Source organism: Doryrhamphus excisus, linkage group LG14 (genome assembly GCF_037039965.1).
Source record: "Doryrhamphus excisus strain RoL-2023G ecotype Guam linkage group LG14, RoL_Dexc_Guam_v1.1, whole genome shotgun sequence".
Lineage (NCBI taxonomy): Eukaryota > Metazoa > Chordata > Actinopteri > Syngnathiformes > Syngnathidae > Doryrhamphus > Doryrhamphus excisus.
The window spans coordinates 979286-997392 of NC_136370.1; the positions used below are offsets into that span (position 1 = coordinate 979286).

Here is an 18107-nt window from a genome sequence, read left to right on the forward strand (position 1 = left end):
AGCTGGCCCCTTAAGGCTGGCCCTCTAAGGCGGCCCTATAAGGCTGGCCCTTTAAGGCTGGCCCTATAAGGCTGGCCCTATAAGGCTGGCCCTTTAAGGCTGGCCCTTTAAGGCTGGCCCTTTAAGGCTGGCCCTCTAAGGCTGGCCCTTTAAGGCTGGCCCTTTAAGGCTGGCCCTTTAAGGCTGGCCCTCTAAGGCGGCCCTATAAGGCTGGCCCTTTAAGGCGGCCCTATAAGGCTGGCCCTATAAGGCTGGCCCTATAAGGCTGGCCCTTTAAGGCTGGCCCTTTAAGGCTGGCCCTATAAGGCTGGCCCTATAAGGCTGGCCCTTTAAGGCTGGCCCTCTAAGGCTGGCCCTTTAAGGCTGGCCCTTTAAGGCTGGCCCTCTAAGGCTGGCCCTCTAAGGCTGGCCCTCTAAGGCTGGCCCTCTAAGGCTGGCCCTTTAAGGCTGGCCCTTTAAGGCTGGCCCTCTAAGGCTGGCCCTCTAAGGCTGGCCCTCTAAGGCTGGCCCTCTAAGGCTGGTCATTTAGTTTTACTATTAGAAAATGTTAATGACAAGACGTGAACAGGCTATGATGAAGTACTGAGATTAAAAAAGCTCTGCTTATATACTCCATATTTGCAAATGTAAACTTTATTAAGCATGTTCCACATTAAAATATCATCACATATCACACAAGTATGAGACACAGACAAAGCCAGGGAAATAAGTAGGAGAGCTGGGTGAGAAAAACACTCAAATGTGATGAAAAAAGAAAAAAAGAGTTGAACTAAGCATTTGTTTTCTTTTTCTGCCGAAGTGGAGACTGCACGTTCCACTGCCTCGGTCCAGGCTGGGATCTGAAAGTCAGAATAGCGTAGCTTTAGCGGTCTCCGTGGTTCGGTCTCATACGAAATACTTGACGCAAATATCACCTATTGCCATGTTTAACCATACACTCTTTATGTATCCACTCATTGTTTATGTTGGTATGGTAGTTTAGATGTTTGAACTGTCATTCAAAGTTACGCTTCAAAGTTGTTTTTCTCCCTTTTTGTTGGGAACTGATATTTTCATGAAACTTACAGATGTTCTATTGCTGATGACTAAAAAACAGAAAGAGATCAAATTTCTTTCTTCTGATGAAAGAGTAGGTGCCAGGTGCCATCCATGAAAGATCATATTGTCTAAAATGGCCGCTACTGAAGAGGTTGTCTTTTGAAAAATGGATGGGATTGAATGAATTGAAGGGAAAGCTGAGCCGGCATAGTTGAAACCCCAAGTGAGGACTAACTGTACTAAAATAGCAATTGATGATTACATATTTCATTTTTAGAATGTTGTGCCTATGGTATACCGTGCTTAAAATAAGTGCTCAAAATGGCCTGAAGGTCAGAGCGTTAATCAATAAAACTATACATTTAACATTGCAACTTACGGTTCTGTCGCCGACTGTACATGAAGAATGTCCGTCTCCTCGCAAAGACCTGTCAGGGCATCGAACGTGTAGTCAGTGGACTCACCCAGCTGTCAATTCCTTTTTTTTTTGCTTGGTATGACCATTTCAGCGACCTCGCTCACTCGTGCTGCTCTTACCTCTGAATTCTCAGGAAATGTTTTTTTTTTAATTCTATGCTTTGAAAGTGGACATCGCCATCACAGCTATTGTCTCCTGGCATATGAAGCAGCAGTCTTTGTTTCGGTCCATTCCTAAATCCCCTGCTGTTTTGGGCTTTCTTTCTAAAGTTGCTTGTAAATTGGATATGGTGATACATGATGGTCAAAGCTGCTGAACATACAGCCACACCTCCCCATAAGGGCTCGTTTATGCATAGACCTTCCATCAGGGGTGTCCATATCGTAACTTCGCGTTACGGCTGACAATGAGCACAGTGTCTCATAATATTAGAAAAAAAGCTGCTACGGAGTCAAAGTGGCCTCGTGCCGGGATTTGGACACCCCTGATTTAGATTTAGTGTGGTCATACTTGTTCCTTTATCACTGTAGATGGCGCTGACTCCCTCCTCAAAAGTCAGGTTGATGTTGACGCCTGGTTTAAAAGATGAGTAGGGGTAAGAGGGGTGAAGAGTTATGTTCATAAGGAATCCAAAATGACAGCGGTGATGTGGGTCTATAAAAACATACAACAGGTGTAAGGTGTGTCTGCTCTATAAGAATAATTCACTCTTAATCGGGGTGCAAAATAACATGGTAGGCGTGGTTCCAAATACTGCTAAAGCGTAACGACGTGGTTCCCCGAGGCAGTAGCTCACCACAAGCATTGAAGTGGGAGTGTGTGTTCGTTGGAGGGTGCATACCTTTGGGTGTGCTGAAGGCTCTGCTCTTCGCAGCACCGGTGGTCCCCACTGCGATAAAAGGCCCACAGAAAACTGAAACATGACTTCAGCATGACTGAAATTTCGGCCAGGGTTGCATTTAGTTACACGGGACAGCTAGAGTTTCATGGAAGCAATGTTACCCCCTTGGTTGCAGCTTTTCTCCTCAAAATAAAATATAATGATAGGGAAGGAAAGAGTCAACTAGAGAAGAGTCCTTTAGTTCTACAAATGTGGATTCATGTGTAGAACTAGCCTTCTAATCGTTCTTGTGCGTGATCCAGGGAGATTTGTTTGATGCACACAATGGAGTATATTCAATCACGGGCTGCAAGGCTGGGCTGCACGATGGACGAGTGGTTAACATGACGGCCACACATGGGCTTTGGCATCTCTGTGTGGAGTTTCTCTCTTCAGCTTAGCTTCATTGGCCACTCCAAATTGTCCGGAATTATGAATGTGAGTGTGAATGGTTGTTTGTCTACGTATATGTGCCCTGTGATTGGCTGGCCACCAGTCCAGCGTGGACCCCGACAGCTGGGATAGGCTCCAGCATAACCGCCACCCTAGTGAGGATAAACTGTAACCATCCCCGTACGCTTCGCATGTTTGTCAGACTGACTGACTGAATTCAAACATTTGCATTGTACTTTCAGCTTCCAACGACATACCTGCTTTTTCCAGAACAATGGACTGTGACGCTGGTTCTTCTGGTGCGGATCTGCCAGAGAAACGCACACGCCTGAAACAAGACGGATTCCTTTTCAGATGCATGCGTGTGGGAAGATCACATACGTACACATACTGTAACGTACACATACTTCTCAGTCTGGATCTGTCTCACAGACAGAGGATTTGGACGTTGCGGCTGCGGCGTGGCGAAGGTGAAAGGAAAAAGCAGCTTGGGCACGACCAGATCGCCACGGACCGAAGCCTGCAGCAAACAATTAGCACACAGTCATGGGTTTCAGGACAACACTGCTTCAGGTGGGTCACGCTGATATTCTTCTTCTTTTGGAGTGGATATTACAACAAACCGTGTCCTTCTGGTATGAGGATTGGATGGGAAGTGAAAAAATGCGGATGGGTGCCACCCTAGTCGGGGTTCTGGCTACCCAGACGGTAGCAGCGTGTACAATTCCCTTCACTAGGCCAGAGGAAGTAGAGTAGCGCGAGCTGGTCAGACACTCAAGTGCATTCACACCTCAGCCGGCGCCATGTTTGGGTCTTCCGTGAGGCTGCAGTTGTCCATCTGCTTCTCCAACTCGCTGCCCTTCTCAGCTTCCTTAAGAGCAAACTCCACCTCTGCTGCGAGTTGCTCATCTCCAACGAAAAAATCCTCAACCTCATTACGGTAATCCTGCATAGTGACCTTGAACAAACAACACACGTCAACAACAGGATGCTCGTGTGGGCCTCTACAAATCTACCAACGTCAGCGTAAACGGACCTGGAGGTAGGCCATGAGATCTTTGAGGACAGAAGAGCGTTGGCGCTGCAGTAAGTGCTTCAGGCTGATGATGAGGGGAACCGTTTTCTCTATGAAAGCCTTCTTCCTGACCTTGAGGGCCAAGACATAAGCGGAAAGAAGTTCACATTCAAGTTGGACTTTGACCCCACCCCCCTGTTATTTCACAGCAGGAAGACGGCAGCGCCTTCACACTCACCTGAGACACCACTTTATTTTGAGCTGCCTGCAGGACAACTTTGGCCATCGCCGCCATGTTCTCCTCTTCGGCTTCCTCAGCTGCAGCACCTCCATGGCGAGCAGACATGACTTGCAGCTTCATCTCTTTTAGAGTCAGTATGTTGAAGGTCTCCGATAGGATGTCCGCACCCTCGGCATCAAGAGGCAGCTGTTCATCAGCAAACAAGGCTGGAATATGAAAAGCAAAAGGAGATGGCAGGAAGTGTGGAGTCATAACAGCACATCATGGTGCAAACACAAAGATGACAGAACAACATCTGTAATGTTTTCGGTACTGTAAAATGCCAAAACCTAGAAGAGGTTTCACTAGTTCTACAATTGTTACGTGTGTACGCCATGGCTGCACATGCTCAGCATGCATACGCAAGGATGGCGACCACTGTGATCCACGTTTATTGTATTTGACCGCACCGCAGTAGAAAACTGACCGCATTGCAGGGATTGCTTACCTAACACGCTTTGGTTGATCTTGTTGGTGATGTTGAAGCGCTGAGCATCAGTGAAGTGCTGGAGCAGAAACCGGTAAATCCGAAAACGTTTCTCACGATGTTGAGGTCCTTTCAGAGAGAACCTGACTTTATCCCTGGAAAAAAAAATGCAAGAATGGAGATTTTACAATCACCGATTGACATTTCTCTTGGCATCCCGTGCTACCTGTCAGTCTGAGGGAACTTGTTGTAGGAACTGTGTCCACTGTAGGAGTTGAAGTGGAAAATGCACTCAATGAAATGCTGACTAAACATTTCTGGGTTATTCTTCAGCAGTAAGTGGAGCAAGCAGTATTCACACAGACTGTAAGAGAAAGGAAACAACGTAGTTATTCACCGGAACAAATCCTGTACAACCACCTGAGTTTTGGTATGATTCAGCTGGGAAACGTCACACGGCTCAAAGGCTTAATTGCCCGTTACACTGTGATGGCGTAGGGTTGGTTTATGTTTTTGGGCCGGTTCAGCATGCAAAATGTCATTTACCTGGCATTAGCCGGGACAGGATCGACAAGCATGACCATGAAGTGGAAGAAAAGAGAACCCTTCCATTTCACAAACTGCTCCTAAAGATACAAAAGAAGCCAATTGCAGAAAGACAACATGAGAGCCTACCACAGTGGAACCCGTTTCATAAGCAGTTATCCGCCATGATGGACGGACAGAAATCTACAGTTGCAAACTTTTAGTCGTTCTTACCTGCATGTGTGCACAAACTAAAGTTGCACGTAAATTAGGGCGGGCAAACATGACAAGTTGTTGACACAAGTGTGAAACCGTCCATAGAACTTCCAATAACAAACGCTGGCGAGTTTTTACAACAATTCGTTTTGTGAATTATATTGCTGAACGCAAATTAGTCTTCAGATTTGCAGATTTTGCGTAGGTTTGATCAGGTATGTGTGGACTCCCACCTGGAGGAGGTTGGTCAACATGATGAGCGTCTGCTCCCTGACGACTGGGTCATCGTCTCGTAGACAAGCAGAGATGTTGGGGATGTAACTGTCCACTTTGTTTGTGTATCGAACACATAGATCGCACATGATCACCACCACGTTGTTGCGTAAGGCCACTTCTGTGCCGACCTCCAGCTCTCTGGCGAACACGGGAAGGTACTTTTCTGCCAATTCCTCGTGCTGCAGACACAGCTTACCTGGTCCATCAGACGGAGAGGAGGACATGAAGCCGTCAAAGACAACAGGACCAACTGAGTAGGAGCGTTCCTTTACCCAAAGTGATGACACCATGTGCTCTGACTCTGGTGGGCAGAGAGACTGCTTTGAATCGGGACAGAGGCAGGGAAGCTGGCAGCTCATCCAGATGCTCTGGAAAAAAATAGGTTGTGTGTTCGCTGTCGACTGCATTACTTTTACTGCCTTGAAGCAAGAAGTCATGCATTTTAATGGGGCTGTCCAATAAAAAATGTCAGGTTTTAATCAAATTCATCGCCGTTTTCGGAATTAATCATGATTAATCAACACTTTATGTGAGAAACATTAACTGAAAATTAGAGTCAGGTGAAAAGAAAATCTGTAGTCTTTAACAGTGGCAGACCTTTTCAATCACATTGACTGTATTAGTAGGCTTGGGCCACATATCTAATGTACCGGTATAGATTCATCCCATGATAAGACAATGACTTATATTACTTATGTTATGTTTTAATGATAAACATAAAGAAGCCGCTCGTGTAATGAAATGCTGTCATGGTGAGGAGTAGGAAGTATTTACTCGGCCGTGGCACTAAATCATGATAAACACGGAACAATCCCCTTCCGACCGATACGGGTTCAATTGGCGATAAACCGGCCAAAAGTTGGCTGAACCTCCTCTTCCAGAGCGTGAATGGAAGCTAGCAGGGTTAGCTTGTGTGCGCAGCTTGGGCTGGATGAGTATATCGTACGTAGCTTGTACCCCGCAAATGTTTTGTCCCACTAACCCAGATCTTCCAGATCTCCTGACTGCATAGCCAAGATGCTTACCGCTAGGCTACCATCTCTACATTACAGGCGTCGTATCGCCTAAATACCTGGGAGCTTGTCAAGATGTGTGGTGACAACAGATTCCACCAGCAGAACCACCCTTTTGGATACTCTGGCGGGACAGTTGAGAGACGCAACACCCAAAGTGTGGAGGTGTCTGACCTAGTAGACACACAGGCACAGCTGGAACTTGCGACAACTTCTCGAGTTTCATTGACGTGAACAACTACAGTCGCTATACATTGCAAGTCATTCTCACCATGAGGTCTTCATTCATATTCTGGGCTCCACTTTCATTCAGTAGAATGCCGGCGAGATAAACCTCACACAGCGACACCAGTTCCCCACAGTGCTGATTCAGGAAAGCCTGAGGAAGACACCGCCAGTGATGTATTAACAACGTTCAACTTCCCCTTGCATACGTATTCATTCATATCAGTGCTTCTACACATTCATTTGCCCGCCGCAAGTCTTTGAATGTCGCTTGTTTTTCCAACTCCGTACACTAGTTGGGATCGTAACACCTCGTACAGGGTCAAACGTGGCAACCATTTGTACACACACCAATTATAGAAATCCTCGTGTGATATCAAGTATTGCAGATCAAGATTATACAACAAGAAAGTTGAAAGTCAAAAAAAAAAACAGCACAATGGGAAAATGGCTGTAATTTGTCCAGAATAAAGTCTAAATCTTGAATCGTTTTCCAAAGATAAACAGTAACAATTGAGTTAAACTTATCCGTAAAATTTTATCTGTAAAAGTGTCATACTATCAGCTGTATGTTCTCATACTCTCTCGCTCTCAGGAGCACTTTAAACATCAGACCACATCAAACTAAGTCATTTCATTTTACAGTTTTGTTGGTTTTTTTTTTTTTAACTAAATAAGACATCCGACTTGCAAGTCATGTTGCCAGTTTGTATGTTAAAAGTTGAAATACTTACAATACTTCAAACGCTTGGTGGGCCGCATGTGGCCCCCGGGTCGTAGTTTGCCCACTACTGACTTAGCATATCTATGTGTTGCTTTACAAAAGATCTAAATGGCCCTAGCGTCCTTTCATTTTTCAGGATGTGGCCCTGGCTGGAAAAAGGTTTTGACACCGCTGACTTACATCATCAGACCCCCCCCCCTCTTATCGTCTGTATGTATACGAAAACAGGCTTATTACAATAAATGAAAAAAAATGTCCAACCTGAGTTTGTTTGACATCTTCACTGCCACCAAGCTGATGAAGAGTCTCGATAGCAGCACTGACCACCTCGAGAGACATCGTAAAGGTTTTCAACCAAGACATAAGATCATCTGTGTGGGGGGAGATAATTGCCGTAAATGACGGTGGATGAGCCGCTACTTGTTCCTTAAGGGGGACCTATGATGCACTTTTCTGACCTCTAAATGTCGTTCTAGAATGTTAAACCATGCCAAAAGGTTCAGATAATGAGGTTTGTGCGTTTGGAAGTGAGCCCTGAAAGAAGTTTGGGACGGCTCAAAATGCTCGGTGTCACCTTTACCACTAAATTCTAATTAACACCTAAAATATACAAACATATACCGATATAAGTTTTAAACGGGGCGGTGGGGGGAGTTTAGTGTTCCGTTAAGTCATTGCGTCTACGCAACGCAATCAATGGGGATCTGAGCTCCAGGTCCTCTGGCTCACTCTGGTGGACAAGGCACCATTTTCTATGCTGCTTATCCCCAATGAAATGGTATTCTCCAACCAAATGCAATATGGGAAAACACGTCTAATATAAAAGAGCAGCCTGGTCCTCTTGACTTGTGTGCGCCACATACATGTACAAATCTGTTTGCCATCTAAATATCGTGGGTGCTGCAAATACTCCGAAATTTAGGGTAATCTCGGCACGTTCCCATAATATTCAACATCGACGATCACTCACCAATTATTCTTTCCTTGGTGTCTTCATTTAAGTGAGCAGATATCTCCCCGATCACACACAAAACGTGACAACATGTTCTGTCGCTCATGTTTTTGGAACTGAAGGAGAAAAGACAAGGCTCTGAGGAACAAGGCAGGGTTGGATGCAGCCTTCATGGTGAATGTAGCCCCTCCCACCTGAGCATGCTGTCCCAGGCATCCAGGATGTTTCCGTAAGGGATTTTGGGTGACGCAGCCACCACCTTGGAAAGCAGCAGCCAGGCTCCGGCACAGTGACCAGCCTCCGTGTGCGAGATCAGGTTAGTTACGAACATGGCGGTGAACTTGTTTTCTTTGGACCAGATGCTAAAGGCCCGGCTGAAGTATCGGCTGGTGAATAAAATATGATGACACAATTCAGCAACATAACAAGTAATGATGGATTTCAATAAACCGCTTGTGCCATTAGCCAATATTTATTAATATATAATAATAATAATAATAATATATTAGCTTAGTATTTCGGCACAAATAACACATTTATTGAACCATATTGCTCCTCATAAAAAAACTGTTGACATGCCAAGGATTCTAAAGACAAACCCAAGGTTCTGGCACTCATCACAGAGCATATTCAGCAGGTTCCAGGCCCAGCTCTGATGGCTATCTAGGTGGCAGCTGGCACTGTAGGCTTTGATCTGGCTTAGCAAGACCTGGTCCAGAGCCTCCAGGGCCTTCTCTTGGACAGAGCTCTCTGTGTCCGCCACAGCTGGAAGCACACCATGCAGCCACGCCTTCTGCACAATGCTGCAATCTGGTTTAGCCTAGCAATGACAGCAACACAAAATGCACTTTATTAGATTTATGGGTCCAGTCCATGTACAGTGGAACCTCGGTTAGGGTGCGCCCTAGTTAGCGAAAATTTAGGACACAATTTTGTCCATGTCTTGTTGCATTAACATAGTCCATCTATATTCTTAATAGCTTTTTTAGGGTTAGGGTTAGCATACTCTTGGCTAGAGAACAAAACCAGACATTACATCGCCCGTCTGTCATCAGCAATTGACTCTCACAAATGTTATCAAAGTACGTCTTTATAATTTTACAATTATTTGAAAAACAATCGAGAAACTGATGATATTTATCTGGTGTACAGACTGAAGTCGAAACAAACGAGGACAATGCAACAAAATGGAGAGTTATGAAGCTTCAAGAGTCTGCTTGCATGTGGAGTACACATGTGGAGTACAGTAAATGTGTACATGTTGGCGGGTTGGGACAGTAACATCTTCATGGAAGTAGTACGTAACCTTAAATGTATCTACAACCTACATTGAGCAACTCTCCCACACACAGCAGGGCTTTCTTCTTCACAGACACAGCCGGGTCTCTGCTGCGCTCCGACAGCACCGACAGGTAATCCCAGCTCGCCGGGATCACACCGTGCTTAAGAAGACCCGCAAGGGCCTGAGGACGGAAGTCGGTGGGCAGGAAGTTAGCGAACCATACAGGAAGCGCTCGCTGTATATCGAGTATGGAATGAAAAGGACAAGGTCCATGCTCACGGTACCTGTAGGGCCGATTTCCTCACGTTTGTCTTGGAGTTTTGCACACGTCGCAGGAGAAGAGACAGGTTCTCTTTTGCTGCGTTGAAAGTAGACAGCACATTAGTGACTATAAACAATGGGACACTAATGGAGACAGCCTGAATGTGACATTTATTGCAGATATGACAAACTATCCGCTTCAATTCTTTGCCTCACTCATCTAATATAAAGGAAATATTGGTAGTTTATGTCCATGCCCGTTGGACTGACATCGTCATAAGAAGCTGCAGACAAACTTGTGGCTTTGCCTAGAGTGGGGGTGTCCAGTGTGGCCCTGGGTTTGTTTGGGGCCCCAGGGCATTGTTTTAACTACTAAGAAAACCAGGTAATTTTAAGTCAAAACTATTAAGGGAAAAAAATTAATATGTGCAAAAATAACCTCATCTTAGTAGCATCAAGTTGAAATGCTAAACAAAGAAGTTACTTTTTAAAAGTCCTAATATGACAAAACAAAACAAGTAAAAGGAGCAGTTTTTTGGAAAAAATGACTTGCAGTAAAACGTTCAATGTTACCAGAATAAAGTCAAAATATCACGGGAATAAAGTCAGAACTGAGAAAATTTAGATGAAAAAAGTTGAAAATGTAAAAAAAAAAAAACCGGCAGATTAATTAAACAGCTGTAATTTTACACAAATAAAGTCAAAATATCAAGAGAAAAAAATTAACATTTGAACAAATCATTTTATTAGCACTGAGTTGAAATATTAAAGATTTTTTTTTAGAATTTATGAGGAACAAGCCAAGACAATTTGATTGGGGGGGAAAACACGATATAATAGATATATCAGATATAATATGTTGGGAATAAAGTCATAATATTACAAAAACAAAATGTATTAAAAAGAAAGTTAGGGTTAGCAAAAATGGAGAAAAAGCTGAAAAAGTTTTTTCTTGAAATATGTTCTAGACGTTCTTAGCACATCTACAGTACAAGTGGCTGCTGCAGTGTGGTGATTTGTAGACGAGCTTTGTAGACCAGGCTAGCCTGACTTTCCACTCAACGGGCCTCTCTTACCCTCGGGACTTGGTTGGCACAGACGGACGTGATGAGCCACACGGGTGAAGGTGAAGGTCTTTTGAATGACTCACCGTCAGAGGCCACGGTATCGGTGTCGCTGATCTCCACGGTCCTGAAGGGCAGCGAGTGGGAGGTTCTCTGAGGTGGCGGAAGACTGCCTGAAACACGTGAATCAACACCACTTGACAACTTTCAAGACCAATGGAACCCACTTAAGTTGGCTGGGTGCCATTAGTAGCTTGCAAAACATTCTAAAATATATCATTTAATAGGATTTTTGTTTGAATAAATCAACAGCAAAAATTGAGAATATTCGGAGAAATAAATACCGTTTTAGTAGCATAAAGATGAAATGTACATTTTTTGAAAGTCGCTACACAAACCCTCAACAAAGCTTTGAAGGATAAAAGTCATTCCATAAATTCCTTCTTGAACGTGAATACCAGGAAAACGGCAAACCAGACATGTACAAACAACAAATCCTATCCACTCAGAGTGCAATCTTGCTGCAAAACAAAGTCTTACCTTCTGTAGTTTCCCCCTCCATCATTGTCTGCGTCACGGCTAAACAAAAGATGGTACAGTGTCAATTAGCAGATCTGCACGTGCATAAGCATACATAAGCAGTATTTAAAAACATGTCATTTGGGTCCAGGACCGGCCCGTGTGTTGACGGACAGCCCATCGTTTTTTTTTAATTATTATTAGAAAGTTTCAAATGTTTTGTCTCACTCCCCCTTCTTTCTTTTGCATATTGTAGCTCCACTTAAAACCTCATTAAAAAGGTCCAAATGTGCAGCTTGCACATTCTAGCCATTTATACACTGGTCTTAAGATTTCTTCAGGTCTGTTTTCATTTTTGCTTGCCTTAAGTTTTTGTTGTGTGATTTATTCTAGTTGTAAACCATCAAGAAAGCAAAGACAAAAAAAATCTAACAATCTTTCAGTGATCTTTCAACATGCACATTTGAGGCCTTTAAAACGGACTGGTCAAGAACATGACTGAATACGTATAAAATGGTGAAAATATATGGGATTACTGGCACAGAAGAGGTTTTGGACAGCACGGGTGGCGTTGAGCGACTGCAGCTCCAGACACTGGGCCAGGCAGGCGAAGGCGTGGCCTTGGACAGTTGCTGATTGGTCGTTACGCTGAGCAAACAGCAGGCTCTGGATCAGAAACTTGTGCGGCAGGTAGCCGGACAGCTCCGGGTCGTCAATGTCATCAGTCCTCTCCGGCTGCCCCAGCAGAACCATCACCACATCCACAGAGAACAGGCGGGACGCCATCTACCAGACCAGTCCACAATATCATTGCCTGACATGCTGCAACTGCTCCACCAGTGGACATATTGAGTAAATACGCAGTCGCCAGTACTCCAATACAGTTGGAGATTAAATGTGTTACCTTTGAATGTCTGGAGAACCTGTGCAGCCATTTGATGAAGAAGGCGTAGTCCGCATTTGACATCTGGGATGTTAGCATGCCAACAGCCTGGGCTCCATGGCTTCGAAACTCGCTTTTCTCGACCATCTAATCACAATAAATATGACCAGATGTCAGCAGTGATCCATTGAAAAGATCTTTTGGACTAAAGCTCACCTGGTAACAAATGTGCTGCAGCAGGATTTGTAAGAAAGGGAGCGCTACTTCCTTCAGCTCAGCCACGATGTTACTACAATTGCAAATGTACACATCATTTATTACACATCACAGTACTAAGCATCACTGCAGACGACCGGTGTCTAATAAGCAAAAAGAAGAGTGTCAAATTTACCCTTTCACCATTTTTCTATTTGTAAAGTCAAAATATTTACATTTCTTCTTAAATAATCTTTAGAAATCTTCTGTTTGTAATATTCTGACTTTATTTCCAAATGTGACTTTGTGCGCAGTATACAACTTTCCCCAACTTAATTGTTCCAAAACGATAACTTCATTATTATCATTGACTTTTTTTTCCCTTCTGTAATATTACTGTAATAAGTCATGCTACTACACATACGCTATTATTCCTCATATCACCACAGTATTCTCACAAAATTAGAACTTTTTAATATTATATTTAGATTTTCTGGAGTGGAGGTTTGCCCTTGAAAGGAGAGGAATGAAGATTAGCCGCAGCAAGACAGACTGTGTGTGAATGAGAGGAACCCAAGTGGAAGAGTGAGGTGACAGGGTGAAGAGATGCAGAAGGTGGAGAATTTGAAGTACTTGGGGTCAACAGTGCAGAACAATGCAGAATGAGAAAAGGAGGTGAAGAAGCGTGTGCAGGCAGGATGGAAGGGGTGGACTAAAGTGTCAGGCGTGACGTGTGATAGCTCCAACTGTGGTGAGACCAGCCATGTTGTTTGGTCTAGAGGCAGTGCCACTGAAGAAAAGACAGGAAGCAGAACCGGAGGAAGCAGAGATGAGGATGCTGAGGTTCTCACTGGGAGTGACCAGGATGGAGTACATCAGAGGGACATTACATGTTAGAGCCTTGGAGATAAAGTCAGAGAAGCCAGACTGAGATGGTTGGGAGATAGTGAATATATTGGTAGAGGGATGCTGCGTTTAGAGCTGCCAGGTAGGAGGCGTAGAGGAAGACCAAAGAGGAGGTTTATGGATGTCGTGAAGGAGGACATGAGGGGAGTTTGTGTGTGAGAGACAGACGCAGAAGAATCCTTAACAACATACAATAGCAATGAGTGAATTTTTATTCATTTAGTTGATATTTTAATATATGATATGATGCACTGACTGTTTGGCACTTTTCAAATTGAGTTGTACTTGTTACAATGACAATGAAGGACTATTCCATTTCTATTCTTTTCATGATGAGTATTGGAGCTTACCACACAAATCGGATGGCTTGGTTACGTGTCGTGAGGATTGCCTGACTGGGTACAAGCAACTCCGGCTTCCCGCTGTGTCCTTTATTCATCATCAAGATCACGTAGAGGAGGCGGTGGAAAACCCTGCGCAGGGACTGGACAAAAAATTTTAAAATATAGAAAAAGGTTATTACTGGCCCTCCATCTTGGTATTCAAACTTGCTCCTGTCAAAGAAAAGCACTGGCTTTTCCTCTCAATGGAAGGACGACCGTGACAAGGACCGTGAAGCTAACACACATTCCCTCACCATTCAAGAAGAGGCAAGGTTCATTTTTTTCTTATCTTTCTTTCTTATTATGGTCCTTCCACCTTTCAATGTCCCATGTTTTGCCAAAATGTTACCTTTTAAAGGCTATGGTCTTTTTCAACAGCTGATATTAAGAAAATGTATTGGCTTCAACCACTTAGTCATTCAGTGTGTTGGTGTCCCCATACCTCCTCCAAGTAAAGAGCTGTAAACTTAGGGGAAACGCTGCTGTATTAACCTGACTTGTCTATTACGGCACTAAACACAATAGATTGAAAAAATACCTCTCTCTGGTCTCCATGTTTTGGTGAGCAAAGCAGCTGCAAACCATAAAAAGCCATCTCTGAGATGCTCTGCATTTTTGTGACATCTCTGCACAGATACACAGATACACAGCCATGAGATCACCGTTAAAACCACAGAAGAAAGCAAAGGAACATATCACATCTTACTGTCCAGCAGAAAATGTGAGCTCGCTGATGACTGGCTCAAAGTAGAGCAGCCTGATGAAAATCTGCAGACAAAATGGTGGGGAAAGAAAAGTGGCAAGCAGCGAGAGACAAACTCGGCTGGGAAGAGTTCATTCTCACCTGGGTGCAACTGCTGGCACTTTGTGGTTTGTCTTTCAGTGCAAATGTCTGCAGAAGTCGGAGAAGACTTTGAAGCAGAAGAACCAGTGCGTGTCTGATGCGTGTCTGGTCTGAGAAGTGAAGCTCCGCTTCCTCCTCCTCCTCCTCGTCGTCTTCATCATCCACATCCATCGGCAGCTAAAAGACAACGGTGTCACACCAAACAGACAATCCAGCGTCCTTGTTGCATCGCAGTGATGGGAGTTTCGTCCTAAGCGGTATCGATATAAAAAACATAACAGTGTTGGAGTTCTCAGCAAACATTTGTGACTGTGCCAGAGAGTTGGGCCGCTGTCGCCATAAAAGGCGGACATACCAAATATCCAATAACACCCCTATCCATAGCTCTAATGTTAAAACCTGTATTTCAAAGGTCGTAATCAGGTTTTCTATGCTACTATATTTTCTATACTACAATAATATTCCACTTTTAAATAAGTAATCCTACTTTGCAGAAATTCCTTCATCACGGTCAGGTCTGGAAGCAATTAACTGTGATAAATGAGGGATCAGTGCAGTGTGCTGGTGACTGCTCAGACCTCAAAGGTTTCCTTCCGCTGTGGTTTGGAACGCTTGCCCTCAGCCTGAGAACTCTTAAGCGTGTCCTTCTTGCGCTTCTTGCCAGAGTCCTGAGGCCAGCATTGCAAAGATGCGTTCAAGCAAGTGTCCAGCAAAATCTCATGAAAAACTTTGTTGGCGATGCTTCCTGGAAGAAATGAGCAAACGTACTTGACAATCAGGAAAATACACAAGTATTTGATCCCCTGTTGATAATGTATGATGAACTCCCATTGTAACCACTATTTTTTTAACCATCATTACAAACCACAACAGTGCAATTTCTAACTTCAGGGTTTCGTTGTAGAGAAACAAGCACATTAGAAAGAATGTTTACCATTGTAAATGCATTGTATGTAACTATACAAATACTGTAGCAGTGCTGTTTCACTTTCTCTGTGATAACTAAAATTAGCATCCAATTTATCGATTTTGGAAACCACAATCGGAATCAAACTCAACATAGGAGGCACAGAAAACACTAACACCCTTTTGCTACACGTGGCGATTGTAGATCCCCGCGGATATTAGGACAAGGGGAGGCTGCATGAACAGCAAAAAAAGACTGCATTAAAAGTTGCTGGATAAAGACTGTATCAACCATGTTTACCGTCTGTCGTCATGGGGAATGCGAGCTCGGAGCAGTAATGGTGCTGGCCTGGCTGCAGAGACAACCGTGAGGGCAGCATGATTGCACTGAAGATTAAACAGTATATTTAACTTCAGATGCTATTCCATAAGATTGTTTGCATTTTAATAAAACTTTGCACGCAGATTTGGCTTTGACTGTTGTCTAAACTGACTTTGTGGAAAAAAAAGATAGGGATATACAGTATATTCAACCTACATACAGTAAAGCCTCGTTATATCGATATCGGTTAAAACGAATTACTACTTATTACGATACTATTTTCATTTCCCGGCCAATTTATAGTCTTTTATGATATAATTAGCTCCGTTAGTACGATACCCGGTTATTATGATAATCCGGTTACTACGATGCCCTTTTCATCTCCCGCCAGCCAATTTGGTCTGCTTATATCGATACAAAAGCAGATTAAATCAATCTTTGCTTAAGGATTTCAATACCAAAAAAGAACACGGCGAACGGCTGCTTCCAGTCAACTTTATTTTTCACACTTCCACCACCAGAGTGCAGCACACACAGCGGAAAACACCCGTCCCTCGCGCCTACCCCTCCGGGTGGCAACACCTTCCCTATCGATAGTTCCGGGGTGAATTATGTCCCGGTAACCGGGTAAATTTCAAATTTTACAAATTTCCCCACTGGGGGAGGAATAAAGGCATATCTTAATTTTATCTTAAAATCGTGACTTTTCCCCGGTATGATCTTGTAAAGTGACTATATTAGTATAGTATTAGTACTATACTAGTATTTCGACTATGTTCTTACCTGGGACTCCAAGCAGCAGCAGGTACAGCGAAGCAGCATGCAGGCTGCCCACCCTCTGCCGAACATTCGCCGCTTTGGCTCGTCCTCGCAACACAAAGAAGGCCAGCACGGCCAACAGAGACTTCACCGACACGCCATTCTCCCCCAGCTGTGCCCAGATACTCTACAGTAGGCATACAGTCAAGTAAGAAGCATGTACCATGGAGGATATGTGATGCTTTTCACCGTTTGTCATTCCCTGGAGTGACTATACCTGTGAACCATCATCTCTGCTGGACGACGGCTGAGTAGCAAAAGCCAACAGACTCTTGTAGAGGCTTCGGAAAGCTTCATCACTACAGGCTGCCAGCTCCTCCTCAAAGTGACCTTCCATCTGCGTCACCTCTGTAAATTCCGCATCCCACATTGCATCTACCCAGTCTGGAAATCATAGGACAACTAAATAGTTTTTGTACACGGATAAACGTATATTGTATTTATATTTAGAAGCCATAGAGAAGCCATGCCGGAATAAATAACGACAAGCTAACTAGTGCAATAGTACTTAGAAGGCTCTTTATAAACCATATTCGTCAAAACAACGTCAGTGGTGGTAAAATTATCCCTATTTTTGATTTTACCTTGTGGGGTTTCGCTTAACTTCAAACACCGCAGGGCAGACGTCAGCGCCATTTTGATTGAACTTCGAATAAACCCGCCCAAAAACAGAAGTCACACACGGGGTGTTAAACACCGGAAGTTGTTGAGTTTGGGTTCGACGTCATATCCGACACTCGTTCTATTAAAAGTAAATGATAAATGTCATCTTTGTTAAACATTGTTTAAGTTGATAAATAAAATAAATAATATAGCATGTATTATAATATACTAACTTTGAAATTAATTAATTAAATGAACAAAAAGAAAATGTTGTTAATTATTTTTAGATGACATAGCTATCCATCTGTCAATCTATAGAAGACTTTAGAGTAAAACTGTCCCTCTCAAAACAAATACGAAGAAACTTGAAACCTGACATTTGATTTCGCGGGAAAGCTCCGTCTTGGTCTAGTCCATTTGTCAATTTGAATGGGTGCTGTATTTTATGTTTGTAAATTAAAAGATGATAGTGAATGAAAACGTACGAGTCAAATAGTCAGTAGTCAAGTGGTCACAGTAGCGTATTACCATAGCTATTCTCCGGTTTGTATTCACCTGTAACATACAACAGTAGCTGTGTTCCCAAAGTAAAAAACCCCCTTTATTTAGTAATAATGGTTTTCTCCCTGAATGGCGCGAAAGGGAGCAAAAGCACCGCCCATTTTCGCTGCGTCTTCAATCAAGCCGTCAAATTTAGGTTAAAAAACGTGACGGAAGTTACAATTTTATTTCAAAGTA

At 43.5% G+C, this 18107-nt stretch overlaps 1 protein-coding gene across 1 annotated transcript; it reads right to left on the minus strand.

Moving 5' to 3' along the window:
• Positions 1-627: 627 nt before the first annotated feature.
• Positions 628-17489, minus strand: ncapd3 (non-SMC condensin II complex, subunit D3). Its single transcript, XM_078795966.1, has 35 exons — positions 17351-17489; positions 16984-17150; positions 16731-16893; positions 15298-15464; positions 14720-14896; positions 14582-14643; positions 14414-14501; positions 13843-13976; positions 12608-12680; positions 12413-12538; positions 12045-12294; positions 11530-11568; positions 11076-11162; positions 9949-10022; positions 9711-9845; positions 8982-9202; positions 8577-8768; positions 8401-8498; positions 7692-7801; positions 6753-6860; positions 6541-6655; positions 5741-5836; positions 5426-5664; positions 4998-5077; positions 4678-4815; positions 4473-4606; positions 3983-4191; positions 3766-3876; positions 3520-3687; positions 3137-3249; positions 2987-3057; positions 2298-2345; positions 1967-2029; positions 1418-1466; positions 628-839 (listed from the first exon to the last, which is right to left on the minus strand). The coding sequence occupies exons 1-35, from the start codon at positions 17400-17402 to the stop codon at positions 770-772; spliced, it is 4227 nt and encodes a 1408-aa protein (XP_078652092.1). The 5' UTR covers positions 17403-17489; the 3' UTR covers positions 628-769.
• Positions 17490-18107: the final 618 nt, after the last annotated feature.